A 19,369-nucleotide genomic window follows, 5' to 3' on the forward strand; every position below is an offset into this window, starting at 1 on the left:
GTCCAAGGGGTTATCTAAGGAATGGATTTGGATAGCCTTAAGAGAAGATTATCCAATTAGGGTTTAGGTTGTAACCCTTAAGGAGTCTACAAGTATAAATAGACCCTATGGCTAAGGGAAATCGACACCTAACCTAAAGTAGAGAAGCCCTGGCCGATTTCCTCCCCTCTCCTCTCTCTCAAATCATCTTCCTTGCTGTTTGGTGTTTGTAAGCCATTAGAGGAGTTGTGACTCTAGAAGCTCCAAGACAACAAGATCAACAAGGAATTCAAAGGTATGATTCTAGATCTGTTTCAATATTGTTATTACACCTAAATAGTCATTCGAAGTCTTAGATTCAAAGCATGTTTAATTAGAAAGTCTAGATCCGAGCATTAGGGTTTTGCATGCGCACATAGAAAGTTCTTATGGCTAAAACCTATCAATATGTTAGTGACCGGTTAGGTCGGTATCCTGGTTAGGATGTTGCTATGTTATGTGATCTGCTAGATCGGTTGATTAGTTGTGAATTGTTATATGATTATATGTTTATGTGCACATGGTTGTTGGATTGGGGTTGGGTTGAGGTGGGTCCTGCTTTGTGCTGTAGTCCAACATACCCAACACGGACCGGTTAGACCGAAGGCCCGACAAGTGGTCGAGATAGGATGAAGGCCCCAAGAGGGCGGACCAGACATGCCGAGGCTCGGAGAGTGGACCAGATAGACTGAAGACCCGGTGCGGGCGGACCAGTCATATTGTAGACTCGGAGAGTGGACCAGGTGGACTGAAGGCCCGGTGCGGGCGGACCAGTCACACTGTAGACTCGTAGGGAGAGTGGAACAGGTGGACTGAAGGTGCGGTGCGGGTAGACCAGTCACACTGTAGACTTGGAGAGAGAGTAGACCGGGTGGACTGAAGGCCAGGTGCAGGCGGACCAGCAACACTGTAGACTCGATATGCATGGTTGTTCTGTTTATGATATGATATGATAAGTGTTTGGTATAGTGGTTGGTATTTTGGCGGTAACTCACTAAGCTTTCGGGCTTACAGTTTCAGTGTATTGTTTCAGGTACCTCAGGAGATCGTGACAAGGCGAAGGCGTGATCGTACGGTCCTCAGTTTTATGTTGATATTTTTGGGATACTCTGATAATAAATGCTCTGAAAACCTTTTTGTAATAACTTAATGAATATGGATTGTTTTTGAAAAGTTTAAATTGGCTGTAAATTTTCATGGTGTTACAAGTTTTTATTACCATTATGATTTTATAAAAATCATAACTCTACCATATGGTTTCCAATTCAGCCGTTATTTGTCTCATAATTCCTAATTTGAGTAGCACTACAATTGTCATTTTGGTGACTTTTTCCAAAAGTCCATTCTCCATTTAGTTTTCGTCATTGTAAATTTTTACGTACGATATATATTTATTTACTATAAAGTCATATCCCAACTATATTGAGTCGGATTGTTGCAAAATTTATATTTATGAGATCGTGGTAGCTTATATAATCTATATATGTTAACCTGCTCTCAAAGTGACGCGACCTTTTGTTCACGTATTTTTTAGCCTAAAGGTTGACGTAATTAATGACGAAAATTAGAATATATTGAAATATATTGGATTATTACAACATTATTCTTATTACAATGTCATGTTTTATCGTTAATTATTAACGGCGGTCGAGGAAGTATTTTCTAGGTTGTCGCACTCACGATCATTAGTAATCCTCAGTGTAGCCGGAGTAGGCACCCTCATCGCTCCTCCTAATAATCTTGGGTGATCGTCCTTCTTGTGACCCTTCTGATTGCAATGGAAGCATACAAATACCCCCAACCCCCACATACAATCTCTGTTGTGGTGTCCAGTTTGGCTGCTATTGAAGCAACCTCCTTCCTTCATGCTCTCTCTCCCACTTACCACATTGGCCACGACCTTGTTGGCCTCTTAGTCGATAATCAAAAGTCTTAGGCCTCTTTGTTGGACCCTATGCAATCTAAACATGTACGACTTGTGCTTTGTCCGAAGTTCCAACTCAATCTCCCACTCTCGAGCTCTATCAATCATGTCCTTCAAGGTCCTACATCGAAAAACACTAACAAACTCGCTGATATCTTCCCTCAACATATCATGGTATCTACTCTTCTTCATCTCCTCATTCGCAACATACTACGGAACCAACAAAGCCATCTCCTTGAACATGGTGGTGATCTCTGTCACAGTCTCCATCGTCTAAAGATGGTCTTGAAACTCCCGTGCCAACTGTTGCATCTCAATAGCAAGTGCAACCTACGATCTAAATTTATAATGGCCTCAATGACCTCCGCTCTCAAAGCATGATCAACCTCATCCCACTAATCATGAGCCTTATCCCTTAGAAGGCAAGCTGCAAAGATCACCTTCAACCCCTCAGGGCAGAAGCTCATCCGTTGAGCACTCTCCATGTCTGCAATACATCATCTTCTTGCAATAAGATCCTTCTTTCCAAAGATCCCTACAAGCCTTGAACTCCTGAAAATGAGAGTGTGTGCCCAAAATTGACTAGTTGCAATCTTTGGATGAAAGGCCCCTAGACGCCCATCCAATAATTCCATAATCCCTTCCTTGATCGTAGCGAACATTACAAGTGTTGCATCGAAGATACCGCACGTGATCTCCGCTGTGATAAACTCGTGTATCCTCTCATCAATCGGTTCAACGCTAGAGCCTAAACCAAAACCAGAACCAAAACCTCCTTAAGTAATCACCATCACACTAAAAAAGAAAAAATACAAAAGATCAACAAATACCCAAAAAAATCTCTCACTCAATAAGCTTCTTAGAATTTTCGTGAATTTCCTTGATTTGAGTATAAATCATGTGCTTTAAGTAATACAGGCCCAATACTACCTTCCACACCTATCTGTACTCTCTTCAATAATCATCATGAATCCTATAATAACTCCCCTATGACTACTCTCATAGATCATCATGCTAAACATCATACAAAACGCACTACAACACTTCCTAGGTTCTCCCAGGAATTCTCTCCTCGCACGTACCGAAAAGGTCGCTGCCGATACCGAAAAACAATCCATGAATGCAGGTCATACATAATTGAAATAAACTAGAAGTTTGAATAGATGTCTTTACCATAAGGCCTTCGTCATAGAAGAACAAACAATAATGTTGAATCAAAAATTCTCATACTATTTAGTCTTAATTATGTACTACCCTAATGCATTCATGAAATCATTTTCAGTATCAACAAAATGGTAAAGCACCTAAGCAATGCACACGTAACAGTCATATAAAGGCATCTCTCCTATCAGTCATACTCATCATGCGATCATGAGCATATCCTTATCCCTATCCTAGCATGCAACTAACATAATAGCATACTAAAGCATAACATTCATGTATGAGTATTTTGGAAATAACTTATTTGAGATCGGCTGATTACATGCATCGTATCCCTTTCTTTATGAAAATCTTTTTTTTTTATAAAAAATATTTATTTATACTCGATTCGAGTTCAGACACACACGAGAGTATGTCTGAATCCCTCAAACTAAGGTTCTGATACCGACTTGTAACATCCCAAAAATACTAATTAAAAATTTTCATTTTAAAGCCACCAAAATCCATACAATCATTTGTTCAAAGCCAACCAATGTATAAAAGTATTCTCAAACATCAGAGTAAATCAAATAGATAGTGTTGAATAAATATGTGGGGGATGCAGTGCGATAAAGTGGGATCCTTTCCCTTGGAACCTGAAGTACCTAAAATATTTACACATAAAATCGTAAGCGCATGAATTCCCAAAAATACTACATATCATACATAACATCGGGCCCTACCCACACAACTAACGCCCCCCGCTACCATCACGGGACCTGTCCTCACATCGGGCCCCACCTACATCGCGCTCCCCTCGCAACATACATTGAAAAGTCACAAAGACAATCTAGCATCCTAAATAGTATAGTAAGAAACTCACCTTAAAAATACAGTCGAGAGCTAACAAGCTCACACAGTCGAAAAGCGGGTGCTACACACCTTCTATAGAATCATACAAGGTAACCTTTAGTCCACCTTCTAAAACTAGCAATATTACTAAAAGTCAAATAGGTCAAAGTCAACCCCAACTAACCTCCATGTTGTGGCCACCCATTGGCCACATCCTGACAACTTCATGATAAAACAATCGCGACCACACCAGCCACCACGTCATGACAAGCTAGGCACCATGTCTTGGAAACTACAAAAAGATAGCTTAATAGATTAAGCTTTCAATCAGTTAAGCCTTTATATCTAGCTTTTCAGGATGCTTCTTGGGACCTTGATGGTTCATAAAAATCCAAACTTTATGGACATGCATGATCAATGCATGTCCTTCACCCCAACTAGGTCAAAGTATGAGAAAAATGACCTAAACCATGTGCAAGATTCTAAAAACTCAACCAACTTCTAGATCCATAAGGTATTAAGCTCAAGGGAACTTGATGAGTTATAAAGTTGCAAACTTTATCTCATTGAACTACTCATATCACAACTATGAACCCAAATATGCGTAGAATCCAAGATCTACTAAGAAGGAACCAAAAAGATTAAGTCTTGAAGTCTTACAAATGGTCCAAAGAGTGATCCCAAAGATGGAAATTATTTGATTGTTTGATCATTGCACTAGAATCTTTTTCTTCTTCCTTTAAAATGCACAAAAAACACTAAAATGAGCTCCAAGCTTGCAAAGAGGTCAAGGTTGATCAAGAATACATTTGGAGGTGATGGAGGCTAAGGGTGAAGGAAACCCTAATCATCACTTCCTTTAAATAAAGCATTAAGCCCGAAAATTAGGGTTTTACACATATACCGTTACCATGTCGTGGACATTCCATGACCACGCCGTGGTGTCTAAATGAAACACGCGTTTCTTGCAAAAATGCTACGTCGTGGTGATCCCCTTAACACGACGTGGTCAACTAGATTTTCTCAAGATTACACAATTAAAAATCGTACCTGTAATTGGGCATTACACGAACTCGTAAGAGACCAAAACCAAATATCTGCAATAGAAGAAAGTGTTAGAAATTTAGGGTTTGTGGTGGAGATCTAGATACCAACTTGGATCGTGAGAACACTTTCCGAACTGATATTTCTACCCTATGCCTGGGTTGCAAGAAATTTAGCCTAGGATAATCCAAGTGGACACTTACGATTCTAGACACAGAAATCGTAAGCCAATTTGCTAGAGAGATTCTGTGAGAGTTTGATGAAAATGAGAGCTAAAATTCGTAACCGTCTTCTGAGAAGGAAGAGTCGTTTTTATATTAAACTAGATTAGGGTTTTAGTAAGGTTGGGTCGTCATTAGTTGATTTGGAAGCAAGTCAGGATAATTCGGATTTAATGAGGACCCCAGCCAAGGGCTCTGCCCCTTGGACCTTGCTAGGGGCACTACCCCTAGACCCCACCAAAGGGGCGCTACCCCCGGACCCCCGACTACTCGTCGAACCGGCTTCTAATTCGATCTTTTACATGTGTGCACTCCACACAACCCCGTACATATATTAGAGTACAAATTATTAAGCCTTTTAGCTCACATGTTAATTCCAATTACTTAAAAAGACATGGTGACACTAATATCATCAAACATAAAGTACAACTAATAACATGAAGATACTGAAGTTTGGTGCTCTCCCTTAGAGATCTCCTAAACAAAGTCACTAAGGAGTTTTGATTTTGACATACATTATGTTTGTGTTTGAGTGTAACCTGTTTATTTATATCAAAAGCATACATTCTAAGAAACTGATTTTTTAAAATCGTGTCTTCTAACCAAATGTCACCCCAAAAAGAAATCAAACTACCATTTCAACATGATGTCTATATATTTGATTACGTAATTTTCCTCTTTTTATTTAACTAAAAATCAATTCAGACCTAAAAATCAAATCTAAACAAAACAAAATTCGCTTTTGCCAGTTTAATTTTTGATTTTGATTGATTTTGAACTTAATAAAAACGGTATTTAGTAGAATATAACGTATAGTGTGCATTCAGTTAGTTATATAATCTTTTATAAGAAAATAAAATAACAACTAAAATTAGTATCCTAACATGTTTTACAATTTACATGCTTTTAACATTATAGTTGTTTTTTCTTGTGAAAGCATGAAAAATCTATCATTAGAAAGATAAATTTTATATTGTATACATATATCGATTAAAGCATCGTTTATCACGATATATGTATTTCATATTTAAAATTAACCATCATCCCTACATGAGAGATACACATTATAAAATTGTCTCATATCATTCATTTTGATGCCTTGACCTTTGTCCATAAAAGTTCAAAAGAAATAATTAACACTCTGGGTGATCTATATTATTATTTAATAAATATGATCCCAAAAGGGTATTTTTGTTGTTTATTACTCAATATTGGTTGTTTATTACTCAATAAGCAAAAGAACAATAATTAAAACTGACTGGAACATATTTTTCTTTATTTGGAAGCAGTTGTGTCTATGGAGTCATTATCAAAAAGAAAAATCACAGAAAATAAAGAAAAACGAGAAAAAATAGTGTTTCTCGGGTTTTTAATGGGAAAAAGTGTAAAGAAGGTAAATGAAGATTATTGATAACCACCTTTTTCACTTTCCTCGTAAAGTGGACGGATTTAGAGATAAACTAATCCAATACAAATGTAAAGTTTTCTCAACGTTTTTTGCATAAATTATATAAAAAAAAAAGAGATTACGTAATATTTTATAATTACGATTTTTCAACGTTTTTTGCATAAATTATATTCTCTACTATCAAACAACTTGCCTCTCCTTTTATATCGAACTTGAGAATACGAAAATATAATATACCTTACAATTCCCTTCCTTTTTTCCCTTTATTAAATTCGGGTAAACAATGTAAAAGCTTCTTCAAATTAATTCTTCCTGGGTTTTAAAACGAGCAAAACTCTTAAAAATTTCAAACGAAAATATATAACATAGTCTAAATCACTTATTGAACTATGGAAGTAATACATATGAACTATAAATGAAAACTAGAACTAATAACCATGGTTGTTAGTTTTCGTGATCTTGATCTTAAGAGTTAAGATCTTACGATTTGAAGATCATACAAGTCAAAAACGAGTCCGATCTCACTAGGATCTATATGAAATAAGATCTATAGTGGGATCTTAGGATCCCGATTAGCATCTTAAGATCTTAATACAATCCAATCTTCCATCTTTAGTTTTATTATATAGTCGAACATGAAAAATTCGTATATTCAACTTAAAATCGAGCAACGTAAGTTGTAAGAAGTCTCATAGAGCATCGTCACTTCATCAATTAATCACATATTAGACAGGTTACACTTATGATATTTCATTTATGATCTTAATCATTTAGTTATAGATCATAATGATCCTGTTTCTTTCTGTAATTGAGATGTTTTATTACCAATTTTTACGGTTTGCAACAACAAAAATTATGATTCATATTAAAAAGTTAAAGTTTGCTCCACATTGACATCTTAATCGACATCGAGTAATAATATATATACTACACATCCAAGACCTTACGTTCAAATTTGAATAAGTTCATTTTGGTAGGATCTTTCCATCCCGATCCGATCACACGATCACGATCTTACAACATTTAAAACGATCTTAGGTAAGATTTCGATCTTGACTGTCTTGCTAACAATAACAATAAATGTTAAAATTGTTTTATATTTGTATTGATTTTATTTATTATGAAATCTTTTTAGTGTAGTATTGTTATTTCATTGTTAGTTACTATTAGTTTAAAGAAACGTAATAGAAACAATCACTCAAACGTTTTCACAATGCAAAAAGAAAGCCTTGACTTGTAAGCTTTTAATCATGGAATGAAAATTTTAACAAAGCGATGCAACAATACGTATTGACAGATAGAGTTTACATTTATGATATTATAAGCATTGATAACTTTTTTAAGTTACAGGGGGGCAATTCGGCAAGAGTCGGGTATCTTAAATTCTTAATACATTAGACCGGACGAGTGGCTATGCGGGGAAGGGGCGGGACCGATCCCGCACCTGTACACACCGCACCGTGGGTGCGGGAAAGGAACCGCGGGAATGGACCGGGGGGGAGAGAGTCCCACTCTCTCTCTCTTCAAACTATTGGCTGCAAATTTTTTTTTTCTTTTTTAAACTCAAACGGCTATATATCCGTTAACATATATATATATATATATATATATATATATATATATATATATATATATATATATATATATATATATTTTTTTTTTTCTTTTTTCCTTTCCTTTTCTTAATCTATAAATACTCACACATTCTATCATTTTTTAAACTATAATCTATATTTCTCTAAATTTCTTTCTTAAAAATATTACTCAAAATGTCATCATCTTCATCATCCGATTCGACGACAGTAGAGGAGGCTAAGTTTATCGGTTCCGTCATGGCGAAAACGGTTGCATACTGTCAAAACCGACTTGGTGAAACATCACGTGCACGACCTAACCTAAGAAAGTCGCCGTTACGTAGAAATCACGAAGCCGGACACGATCGTCTTATAGAAGATTATTTTGCAGATGACGCCGTCTACGCTGTAAAATTTCGACGTCGGTTCCGGATGAGGAAGGAGCTATTTTTACGTATTGTTGGCGATTTGGAAGGCCGTTTTCCATATTTCCAATGGAAAATGGATGCAAGGGGGAAAAAAGGTTTCTCTCCCATACAAAAATGCACGGCTTCAATTCGTCAGCTAGCATACGACATGGGCGCAGACAAATGGGACAACTATTTTAGAATGTCAGTGCGTACCGTGAGGGACTCTGTGTACAAGTTCTGCAAAGCGATCTGTTTGGTTTACGGGCAACGATATTTGCGCAAACCAACTATCAACGATATCCACCAATTGTATACGGTACATGAAGGCAAACATGGATTCCCTGGAATGCTAGGTAGTGTCGATTGCATGCATTGGAGTTGGGCATTATGCCCCAACGCATGGCGTGGTCAGTACATGAGAGGCGACCACAAAGAGCCGACGATTATTCTAGAGACTATCGCATCACATGATCTTTGGATATGACATGCATTCTTTGGTCCAGCTGGTGCAAACAATGACATTAACGTGCTAGACCAGTCGCCTATATTCAACGATATCTACCTTGGAAAGTCACACGATGTACCTTTTCAAGCAAATAGGATAGCATATAAGTGTGGATACTATCTTACTGACGGTATATATCTTCCTTTGTCTGTTTTTGTGAAATCGTTTACATGTCCTAACGACCCGAAAAGGAAAAAGTTTAAAGAGGCGCAAGAGTCAGCTAGGAAGGATGTGGAGCGAGCATTTGGTGTACTTAAGAGACATTGGCAGGTACTAACGGTCGGGGCAAGGTCATATGAGGTGAAAAGGTTACGACACGTAATGTATGCATGTATCATATTGCATAATATGATTCTTGAAGACGAAGGAAGAGCGATATGCCGATATAATGAAAATGAAGTTTTGCCAAATGTCGAAGGAGTAGCCGTTGGTACACAAGAGTATAGGGTGAACAGAAGAAAAGTACACAATCGCGACCTTCATCAGGCCCTTCGTGCTGATTTGGTGGAACATATTTATAGGGCTTATGTTCATCCCCCGCAAGAGTTATCTTACGATGATGATTTGTTTGACGAATCAGACGAGGATTCTCATATGTTCGTCGAGAGTGAAGATTCCGACAACGAGAGTGACGCTGGGGAGAATGATGCAGATGATGTAGGCGAGGACGAAGACGATGATTCCGAGTGACGTATCTAGGTTTAAATAATATTAGGATATTAATTAATAATTTTTACTATGTTGTAGTTTGTTTGATTTTTTTTTGGGGGTTTTTTTTCTACTTATTTAAGTTTTAGGGTTAATGTAATTTTTATTTTACTTAATGAAATGCTTTTTATTTTTAATTAAATTTTATGTTTGATATTAATTTAAAAATTATAAAAAAAAAAAAATTTTAAAAAAAGTGAAGGAAGGGTTTCCCTCCCATTCCTTGGCTTTTAGGTAAGGGAAAGGAGAGTGAGGGAGGGAAGGGCATGACCCACCAAAAATGACGGAACCATCCTTCCCACTCCTTCCGGTCTTAGTGTATACCTTCAGTCACGCATTGTTGTGGGTCTTGTCAATTTCTATAAAGAGGTAGTTTCATTACCTTTAATTTGACCAAGACAAAGATCGAAAACCAATCTAAAGAAGAAGGTTGATAACTTGTGTTTGGCAAATTTAAACACACAAGAGTAAATAAGTTTTTACCCTGATACATGCAAAGAAGGTTTAAACATGCAAAGAAGGTTTAAACATGCAACGCTCCACACACCTAGGCACTGGACTACTACTGGAGCGATCCCTACTCATTACATGCCATTATGCAGTGTCATCCCTAGTCTAACATGTCATTATGTATTTTGGTCCACTTTCCAGTTGATAGTTTTTTTTTAATGATATGCAATACTTCGTATATACATATTCCAAAATTTGGAAAGATTTCGGAACAATTTTGTACAGCTCAAATACACCACTTCTATTTCAAATCGCCATTTTTTTTTTAATTTTGTAGTTTAGACCATATTCCTCATTTGTTGGCCAATTGGTCGCCATTTGAAGTGACAATTATGACTGAAATGGCCATATGAAGTGGCTGCCAAGTGACCATTTTCTATGTGAAAATGATTTGCAAGCTAAGTTTTCAAACCGTTCAAAAAACTTTAATTATGTTTCGTCTATTCAAGAAAATCCAATAAACTTAACCTTTTGTCTAAAAGAGTTCAACAAAGTTTTCAAACCGTTCAAAAAAACTCAAATCATGTTTTTGTAGGTTAAGTTCGTTGGATTTTTTGAATAGACAAAATATGATTGAAGTTTTTTTTGAATGATTTGAAAACTTTGTTGGTCTGACAAGTCATTTTTCCGATATGGTAATAAGTCACGTCGTTTGTTTCTCATCTCTGACTTCCATAGAATTGAACAAAAGTATAACTTAGTTGAATTTTTTAGACAAAATATTAAGTTTGTTGGGTTTTCTTGAGCGGACAAAACATGATTAAGGTTTCTTGAACGGTTTGAAAACTTCGTTGAGTTCGTAATTCATTTTCACTTTATTGTAGCATTTTCTTTAAATATGAGAATTTTTCTATTGTAGTATTTTCTTTAAATATGAGAATTTGGTCATTAAAGTTTTTTCTACCTTCTCTCTAGCAATTTTTGTGAAGATAAAGGTTTTTGTTTTGGTTACTTATAAGTGATTAGCAACCCTCATTTTATTGTTAATCAATAACACAAAACATTTGTTTCTCCATGTGAATGTACACAATCACCCCGATTGTAAGAATATGTTAAATGCGCGTGTCTTGCAAGTTTATTTATGTGTCATTATATTTGTTATATCTAGGTATGCCATGTTCTCATTGTTAGACATTGTTATCATATTTTCCCATCATAGTTTGTTATCCATTTCGTTGTTGGATTTTACATTTGTTTATGTGAATAAATGTTTGATATCTTTTCGAGATATTTATACTAAGGTAATTGTTTGGATCTGCCATAAAATCCCTAAAAAAAGCTCTATATGTCTTCAAGTCTGTCCTACATATCATACCAAAAACCTTGGTCCTGTTAGAAAATGGGATAATAATAGTCTTGGAAATTCTGAGAATTGTGATTTCACTATCAAATCAAAGTATTTGGTGGTACTCTCTAATCTTTGATTGGATAAGACTCAGAAGAGAAAATAACAGAGAATGATATATGAATTTCGTGAGTACCAGAAAAAACTGACCAGAATTGGTTAAATACCTCCTTTGTCTGAAAACTGTCAAAACTGTCATAAAACAGTTTGGCAACAGTCAAAAAACTATCATAAATATGGGTTTTCTATAAGGAATAATACCAAGCCAAAAAAGGGTCAAATATTCCCAGCCACGGGCTCTGCCCCTTGGACCCCGCCAGGGACTGCCGTCCCTTGGACCCCGCTCCTAGGGGCGCTGCTCCCGGACCCACATTCGTTCAGGGGCTTCGCCCGTAAATGACAATCTACTTTTAATCTTGAATAAATTTAAACAAGTGTGCACTCCACACCTTCCTTACTTGTTTAATATTTATCAAGATACTTTTGGTCACACACAGTAATCTCATTACACTTAAATCACATTAGTGAAACAAATCACCAACAGGTCCTATACACCATCAAAGCCCGATAATTGAATTTGAATCTTTTTTACCTTGAACAACAACTAATCTCAAATTTTATTTATTTATTTATTTTTTGTCTTTTTATAACATGCTGCATATTTAACATCACAATATCTATAAAAGGCTAATGCAAGACATTTTCTTAATATAGTAAGTTATTCTCATAGATTTACCGTTAGAGTGTTACTTGGATTTGGTGAGCCGAATGCATAATTCGATTGGGAACAAAGTGAAACTCGAATGATGATTTCGAAGGGTAAGTGTTTGGAGTAGGATGAGGGATTTGTCCGATAGTTGCTACGGTTCTAAGTTTTAATTATTAATTGTTATGAATTGCAATATATTCACTCTAAAGCAGCCGAGTAGTAGAAGAGTTCCCCTGTTCTCTCAATGGAAATAACTCACATCGATTGAACAACGTTAATTCTCTATGGTTTATTTTCTTTTCCTTTATTATTTTTGAAATACTTACACATACTTATTTAATTTATACTCTCCCTAATATTTCCAATTGTTGTAAGAAATAAAACTAAACAGAAGAAGTTATAAAAAGAACAAATAACAGTGGTTGTTTTCTTTACTTCTTGAAGTGTAAGTTCATGAGAGAAACATTATAGAGATAAGAGAGCTTCAAAATGGGTAAACAAAAATCCAAAGAATAAAAAACGATAACTCATTGTTCGCGATTTATTAAGACCTCTCAAAGAATCATGAGAGAAACATTATAGAGATAAGAGAGCTTCAAAATGGGTAAACAAAAATCCAAAGAATAAAAAACGATAACTCATTGTTCGCGATTTATTAAGACCTCTCAAAGAAGTCAAAAGTAAATTTTCTTCTGTTCATTATATTTTTATAACATCTAGTATATTGTGTGTATGTCACATACCTCACAAATGTCCACTTTGAAGTACACACAAACTCCAATCATATTATCAATATAAAAAATGTCTATAAGTAAAACTCAAACTCTTGTCCATTCTAGGCTTTTGATCGCTCATAAGCCTTTTACACCTAGATGAACACCATGAGTTTTCCCATCATTTATTTGATCTCTAGGAAACATTTCTCCATCACTAACATACCATAAGGCCATATAATCATGGTTTACTAACAATTTTACGCGGATTCAAATTGTCGACACACAATATCCTTCGTTTAATAACTAAAAACCTATTTAGTCGAACACTGAAGTTTTATTTTGTAGGTGGCCCTTACTATTTGGATCAAAACATACTCCATAAATCGTACCTTTAACCATTTGTCGTTAGAAATTATTAAATCGATTTTCCTTCCAAAAACTCATTTATTGCTTACAATGTGTCTACATTTCCTTAATTAACAAGTATCTACGATTCGTCTATCATATAATCATATTTTTAACCCGTAGATCCTCCCTTTCGAAACAAATGTCTCCCAAAAGGTATCCATAAACATCATCTGTCACGATATATGTATTTCAAATTTAAAATCAATCATCAACCATACATAAGATATATACATCATAAAATTGTGTCATTTCATTCATTTTGATGTCTTGACCTTTATCCATAAAAGTTCAAAATTAATAATTAGTACTCTAAGTGTTTCTATATTATTATTTAATAAATTTGAAGAATTTCATCTATATACTTATAAACTTTAAATTATATATATATATATATATATATATATATATATATATATATATATATATATATATATATATATATATATATATATATATATATATATATAATATATATATATACATATATATTATATATATATATATATATATATATATATATATATATATATACATATATATATATATATATATATATATATATATATCCTTTTAAAACCTGTTAACTCATGTATATATTGTAACGCCTGTGTTTCCGGGCTTGTCATTTTTAGCAATGTAATAGTCTAGGTTAACCTTTGTAACCCGTTTTGAAATAATAAGAGTGTATTATTTGAGTATTATGTGTTTTGTGCTTAATTGCTTAATTATGTGGTTTGATTAATTAAGAATAAAAATAAGCGTCAAAATTTAAGTGTAAAATAAACTTAATATCTTTGGATAATGTTGTAGTAGTTGAAACGAGGTTTCCAAATATATATAGAACGCCCAAATCTGACTTCGTATGAGGAAGTTATGATTTTCTGAAGTTTCGACATAGCGATATGCAACCGAAAACTCGATTTGAGATCGGACGGTTTTTAGCCGAAGCAAGCTAAATGAGAATCGAAGATCTCGTTGTTGGTATCGAAGCGATAAAAAGTTAGGCGAGAACGGACGTCAAACGAAGAAGTTATGAATTTATAACGAAGTTTTTCTGTCCCGGCCTATTAAAAATAAATAATAAAAATAATTTTTTTTGTCCCGGCCTGTACGCGTGGATATAAAAAACGTTGAAAACGGAGTTCGCATGAAGGAGATATGAATTTTCGAAGTTTATTAAAGAATTAATAATTAAGTTTAATTATTAAATACGACATTATCCGAAGGGGAGTCACCAGGCATATCCGAAGTATGCCCAGCGTACTGTTGTACGCCCCGCGTACAGCGAAGCATGACGACCTTCGCACTCGAGTTCTTCGGATGACGAACGCCATGACGATTTCGGACGAGTACGCCCCGCGTACTTCGAGGCTCCAGCCTCCTATAAATAGGATGCGAGGGCAGCCGAGTTCTTTTGCTCTTTTCTCTCTTCTCTCTCCCGTTTTACCTTGATTTGCGTGCCAGAAGTACCCCGAAGCCCCGGTATCATTCTCAAGCCCCGAAGCAAGTCCCGAGATCCCGAGAAGTGCGATTCCCGAGCCGAAGCTCTGCCCGCGAGAAGTTCGATTTTTGTAGAAATCTTCCAGATCTGCTGAGGATTACTACTTCTGCAAGCTGTAGTGCTGTCTGATCATCTTCTGATCAAATGAGTGTATACTACCTTTCATAAACACGATAATAATACATGTGTGGTTTGAGTGTATTAAGTATATTGTTGTTTATATGTGTGAGTGTATACTACCTTTCATAAACACGATAATAATACAAGTATGGTTCGAGTGTATTAAGTATATTGTTGTTTATATGTGTGAGTGTGTAGTTACTTTCTTCTAACACATGATTATGAAGTATTTTATACGAAATACGTGTTATGTGTATGATTTTGTTGTCATGTGTGTGAATGTATATTCACTCTCTTCCATCTCATAGATCTGAATTGCTTTCTATGAAATACGTGTTATGTGGGTGTGCCTCATCTGTTATGTGGAATATATATTGAATGAAAATGCTATACAGGTTTTAAACTATGTATAAAAATATATATTTTTATCTACTAATATGTTGGGTAGAACATGGGTAGATAGTTGGTGTGTAATAAACATATGAGAGGCCTCGATGTTGTTGTTGTTGATCTAGTTATTCAGCGGAGTATGGATAATGACCACAGACTCCTTCTAGACAGTCTTGTGGAATGCTAGCAAGTTCATAACCTGTAGGTGTTGTGAACGATGTGTTCACCGGTGTACTCTATCCCGCTCATGGTTGCCTTTAGGATATCTATTGTTGAGGAAACCCCTTAGTAGTGATGTTCGTCCCGATGAAAATCCTAGATTAGGTCCCTTGATTTAGATGTTGTTTTAAGGACGTAAAGTGAGGATAACGGGAATGGGTAATCGGGATAGTGATTGGTTGGTGAAATTAAATATAATCTATTTATTGTGGGTTGAAAACCCTATATGCTCACCAGGCTCCCAAGCCTGACCCACTCAGTTTTATTTGTATTACAGGAAGTGGCGCAAGGGCGTAAGATGGATGAATCATCGAGTTGTTTTGTTTACAAGTCTGTATATGTATATATTTGTTGAATGACTTGTAATGTTATCGTTTATGCTTTATGGTCTGTATCGGAACATGACATCCCGAGTTTTGATTATATAATGAAAATGCATCTCTTGATGAAATGCTTTGATAAATATTATTTTATCATGTTTTGTTTTGGGAACAAATTCCGCAACACTTTTAAATCAAAAGGATTTACTCTGAAATTATTTTAAAAAGCATAAATGAAATCGGTCTTTTCTAGCCGTGATTTTGGGGATGTCACAGTTGGTATCAGAGCATTAGTTTAAGCGAACTAGGAATTTGTAGGATTTCTAGACTTAAACTTAGAATGCCAAGTGGAGATTGTGAGGTGTGTGCCTGATAAATTTTAGACACGAGCACTAGTTTATTTTAGGAAAGTTGCCTAAAATGCTTTTATACGCTAAATGTTATATGTTGCCATATATGATATTAATTGTTCGGATCTACGGTCTGTTGCCGACCGGATCTGGAAACCTTATGTGTGTAGGATTCTAAGCGTATGCCTACGTTATTAGAACTAGAATGTAAACGTTTCGGAGTAATAAGGATGATTTGAATATCTATCGTGAATGAGGATCTAATTTCACCTTATTCGGTGTGTAGATCAAAAATGGTGAGAACAAGGAGTGGCGTTGGAAACACGGATGAAAACAGGAATCAACCGCCAGTGATTGAGCAAATACCTGTTGTAGCAGCAGCACCAGAACCAATAACGATGGCTGGGGTGCTGGCCATGATTCGGGCTATGTTAGCCGAACAAAGGGATGAGATGCGACAGATGTTGCATGATAATAGGGATGAACCTATCATGCCTATTGAGGAACCCGAATTGATTCCTGAGCAATCGGAGGAAGGGAACAATAGTCGCATTATGAGTCAAGTTGGGACTCAAGGAGAACGAAGGAACGATCCGGAAAGGAGAAACAACAAGGATGGGCGAATGTACAAGAACTTCTTGGGCGCCAAGCCACCAAGTCTTTCTGGAAGCCCAAAGCATGTTGAGATAATGGATTGGATCTCCGAAATGGAGATGGTATTTGAAAGTTGCGACTGTAGCAACAAACAGAAGACCGTCTTTGCGGTTAGACAACTGAAGACTGGAGTCTTGAGTTGGTGGAAGTTGTTGGCAGATACTATGCCACGAGGAGAAGCCCTGAAAATGTCATGGGAGGAGTTCTTGGAACAACTAAGGGTGCAGTATTGTTCAGAGATAGATCTGATTGATCTAAACAATGAGTTCCAAAACTTGAAGAAGGGGAGGATGATCATAGATGACTATGCTACTGTATTCACTGATAAAATGAAGTTATTTCCGTACCTGGTGCCAACAGAACTCTCCAAGATTGAGAGGTTTGCTAATGGACTGCCTGCCGACTTTGGTCCGACAGTCAAGATAGCAACTACTCTGAAAACGGATGTTCGTGCAGCTAAGAATGTGGAGGCCCAGCAGAAGGAAAAGGTTCTGGAAAGGATAGATGTTGGTGAAAACAGGAAGTTCGATGGAACTTCAGGGTTCAACAAGAAAAACAAGTTCTCGAAGTCTGGTTCGAGGGGAAGTAGAGGTGAAGCGAAATGGTGCGACAAATGTAAGAAGAAGCATCATGGAAAATGTGAGGTAGCGAACACATGCTACAAATGTGGAAAGCCAGGGCGCTATGCCAATGAGTGTACCCTCTCTAAGAAAGTTTGCTATGGTTGTGGTGAGGAGGGACACATGTCGAGGGACTGCCCAAAGAAGAAGGAGGCAGCTAGACCCAACATTCCGCCAAAGCCGAAGGCGAGAGCATTCCAGATGACACTGGAAGCTGCTAAAGATGAAGCTGATGTCGCTTCAGGTACCTTTCTCGTAAACACATTGCCTACCCAAATTTTATTTGATTCTGGAGCCAACTACTCCTTTATATCGCATGAATTTGGTAGAAAACTAGCGTTGCCTGTTGTTAGACTAGATAATGCCTTATTAGTCGAAGTTGCTAGTGGCAAGTTTGTACCTGTTAGCCATCGTATGAAAAACATCTTAATTGACCTTAATGGGAATAAGTTTCTCGAGGAATTATTGCCTATCGAACTAAATGGTTTCGACATCGTGTTGGGAATGGATTGGATTAGCGCCAATGATGCCGAAATTTTATGCAAGAAGAAGTTAGTTAAAGTAAACCCGCATGGTAAAGATTCGTTTATGGTGTATGGGGACAAACGCAGAGTGAATTCTGGAATCATTTCCCTAATGAAAGCCAGAAAGTGTTTGACCAAGGGATGTACATCATATTTAGCATTCGTGATTGATGCTAAGAAGGAAAAGAAGGTGATGCAGAGTATTCCAGTTGTGTGTAATTATCTGGAAGTATTTCCCGAAGATCTTCCTGGATTACCGCCTGATCGACAAGTGGAATTCTGTATTGACTTGTTACCAGGAACAACGCCAATTGCAAAAGCACCTTATCGATTAGCACCGACGGAGATGAAGGAGCTGATGATGCAACTTCAGGAGTTATTGGACAAAGGTTTCATTAGACCTAGTTCATCGCCCTGGGGAGCTCTGGTGTTATTCGTGAAGAAGAAAGATGGAATTATGAGAATGTGCATTGATTATAGAGAGCTGAATAAGGCAACAATAAAGAATAGATATCCGTTGCCAAGGATTGATGACCTGTTTGATCAATTGCAAGGTTCGAGCTATTTATCGAATATCGATCTAAGGTCAGGATATCATCAGCTAAAAGTAAGAGAGCAAGATATCGAGAAGACTGCATTCAGAACTAGATATGGACACTACGAGTTCTTGGTTATGTCGTTTGGACTAACCAATGCTCCGGCAGCATTCATGGATTTAATGAATAGGGTTTGTAATCCTTTCCTTGATAAATTTGTGATAGTGTTCATAGACGACATTCTGATTTACTCGAAAAGCCAGGAGGAGCATGGCAGACACTTGCAAGAAGTGTTAGAAGTTTTGAAGCAGGAGAAGCTGTATGCAAAGTTCTCCAAATGTGATTTTTGGATTCATGAAGTCCAATTCTTGGGTCACGTGGTCAACCAAGAAGGGATAATGGTTGATCCAGCAAAGATTAAAGCTGTAAGGAAGTGGGAACAACCGAAAAGTCCCACGGATATTCGAAGCTTTTTAGGATTAGCCAGATATTACCGAAGGTTTATCCAAGGTTTTTCTTCGATTGCTACTCCATTAACAGCTTTGACCCACAAAGGAGCTACTTATGCTTGGAATGATAAGCATAAAGAAGCATTCGAGAAGCTATGCGAGGCACCGATACTTTCTCTACCCGATGGAGTTCA

At 36.5% G+C, this 19,369-nt stretch overlaps 1 protein-coding gene across 1 annotated transcript; it reads left to right on the plus strand.

Moving 5' to 3' along the window:
• The first annotated feature begins 8,376 nt into the window (after positions 1 to 8,376).
• LOC111900429 (uncharacterized) lies at positions 8,377 to 9,786 on the plus strand. Its single transcript, XM_023896318.2, has 2 exons — positions 8,377 to 8,998; positions 9,095 to 9,786. Exons 1-2 carry the CDS (start codon positions 8,377 to 8,379, stop codon positions 9,784 to 9,786), a joined length of 1,314 nt encoding a protein of 437 aa, XP_023752086.2.
• Positions 9,787 to 19,369: the final 9,583 nt, after the last annotated feature.

The sequence above is a fragment of the Lactuca sativa genome, chromosome 6 (genome assembly GCF_002870075.4).
Source record: "Lactuca sativa cultivar Salinas chromosome 6, Lsat_Salinas_v11, whole genome shotgun sequence".
NCBI lineage: Eukaryota > Viridiplantae > Streptophyta > Magnoliopsida > Asterales > Asteraceae > Lactuca > Lactuca sativa.

Excerpts from the sequence above, each read along its gene's own strand:
- LOC111900429 (XM_023896318.2), top strand. The coding sequence starts at position 8,377 with ATGTCATCATCTTCATCATCCGATTCGACGACAGTAGAGGAGGCTAAG. Across the intron at positions 8,999-9,094 it reads ATGCCCCAACGCATGGCGTG|CTGGTGCAAACAATGACATT; the intron begins GTCAGTACATGA and ends TCTTTGGTCCAG.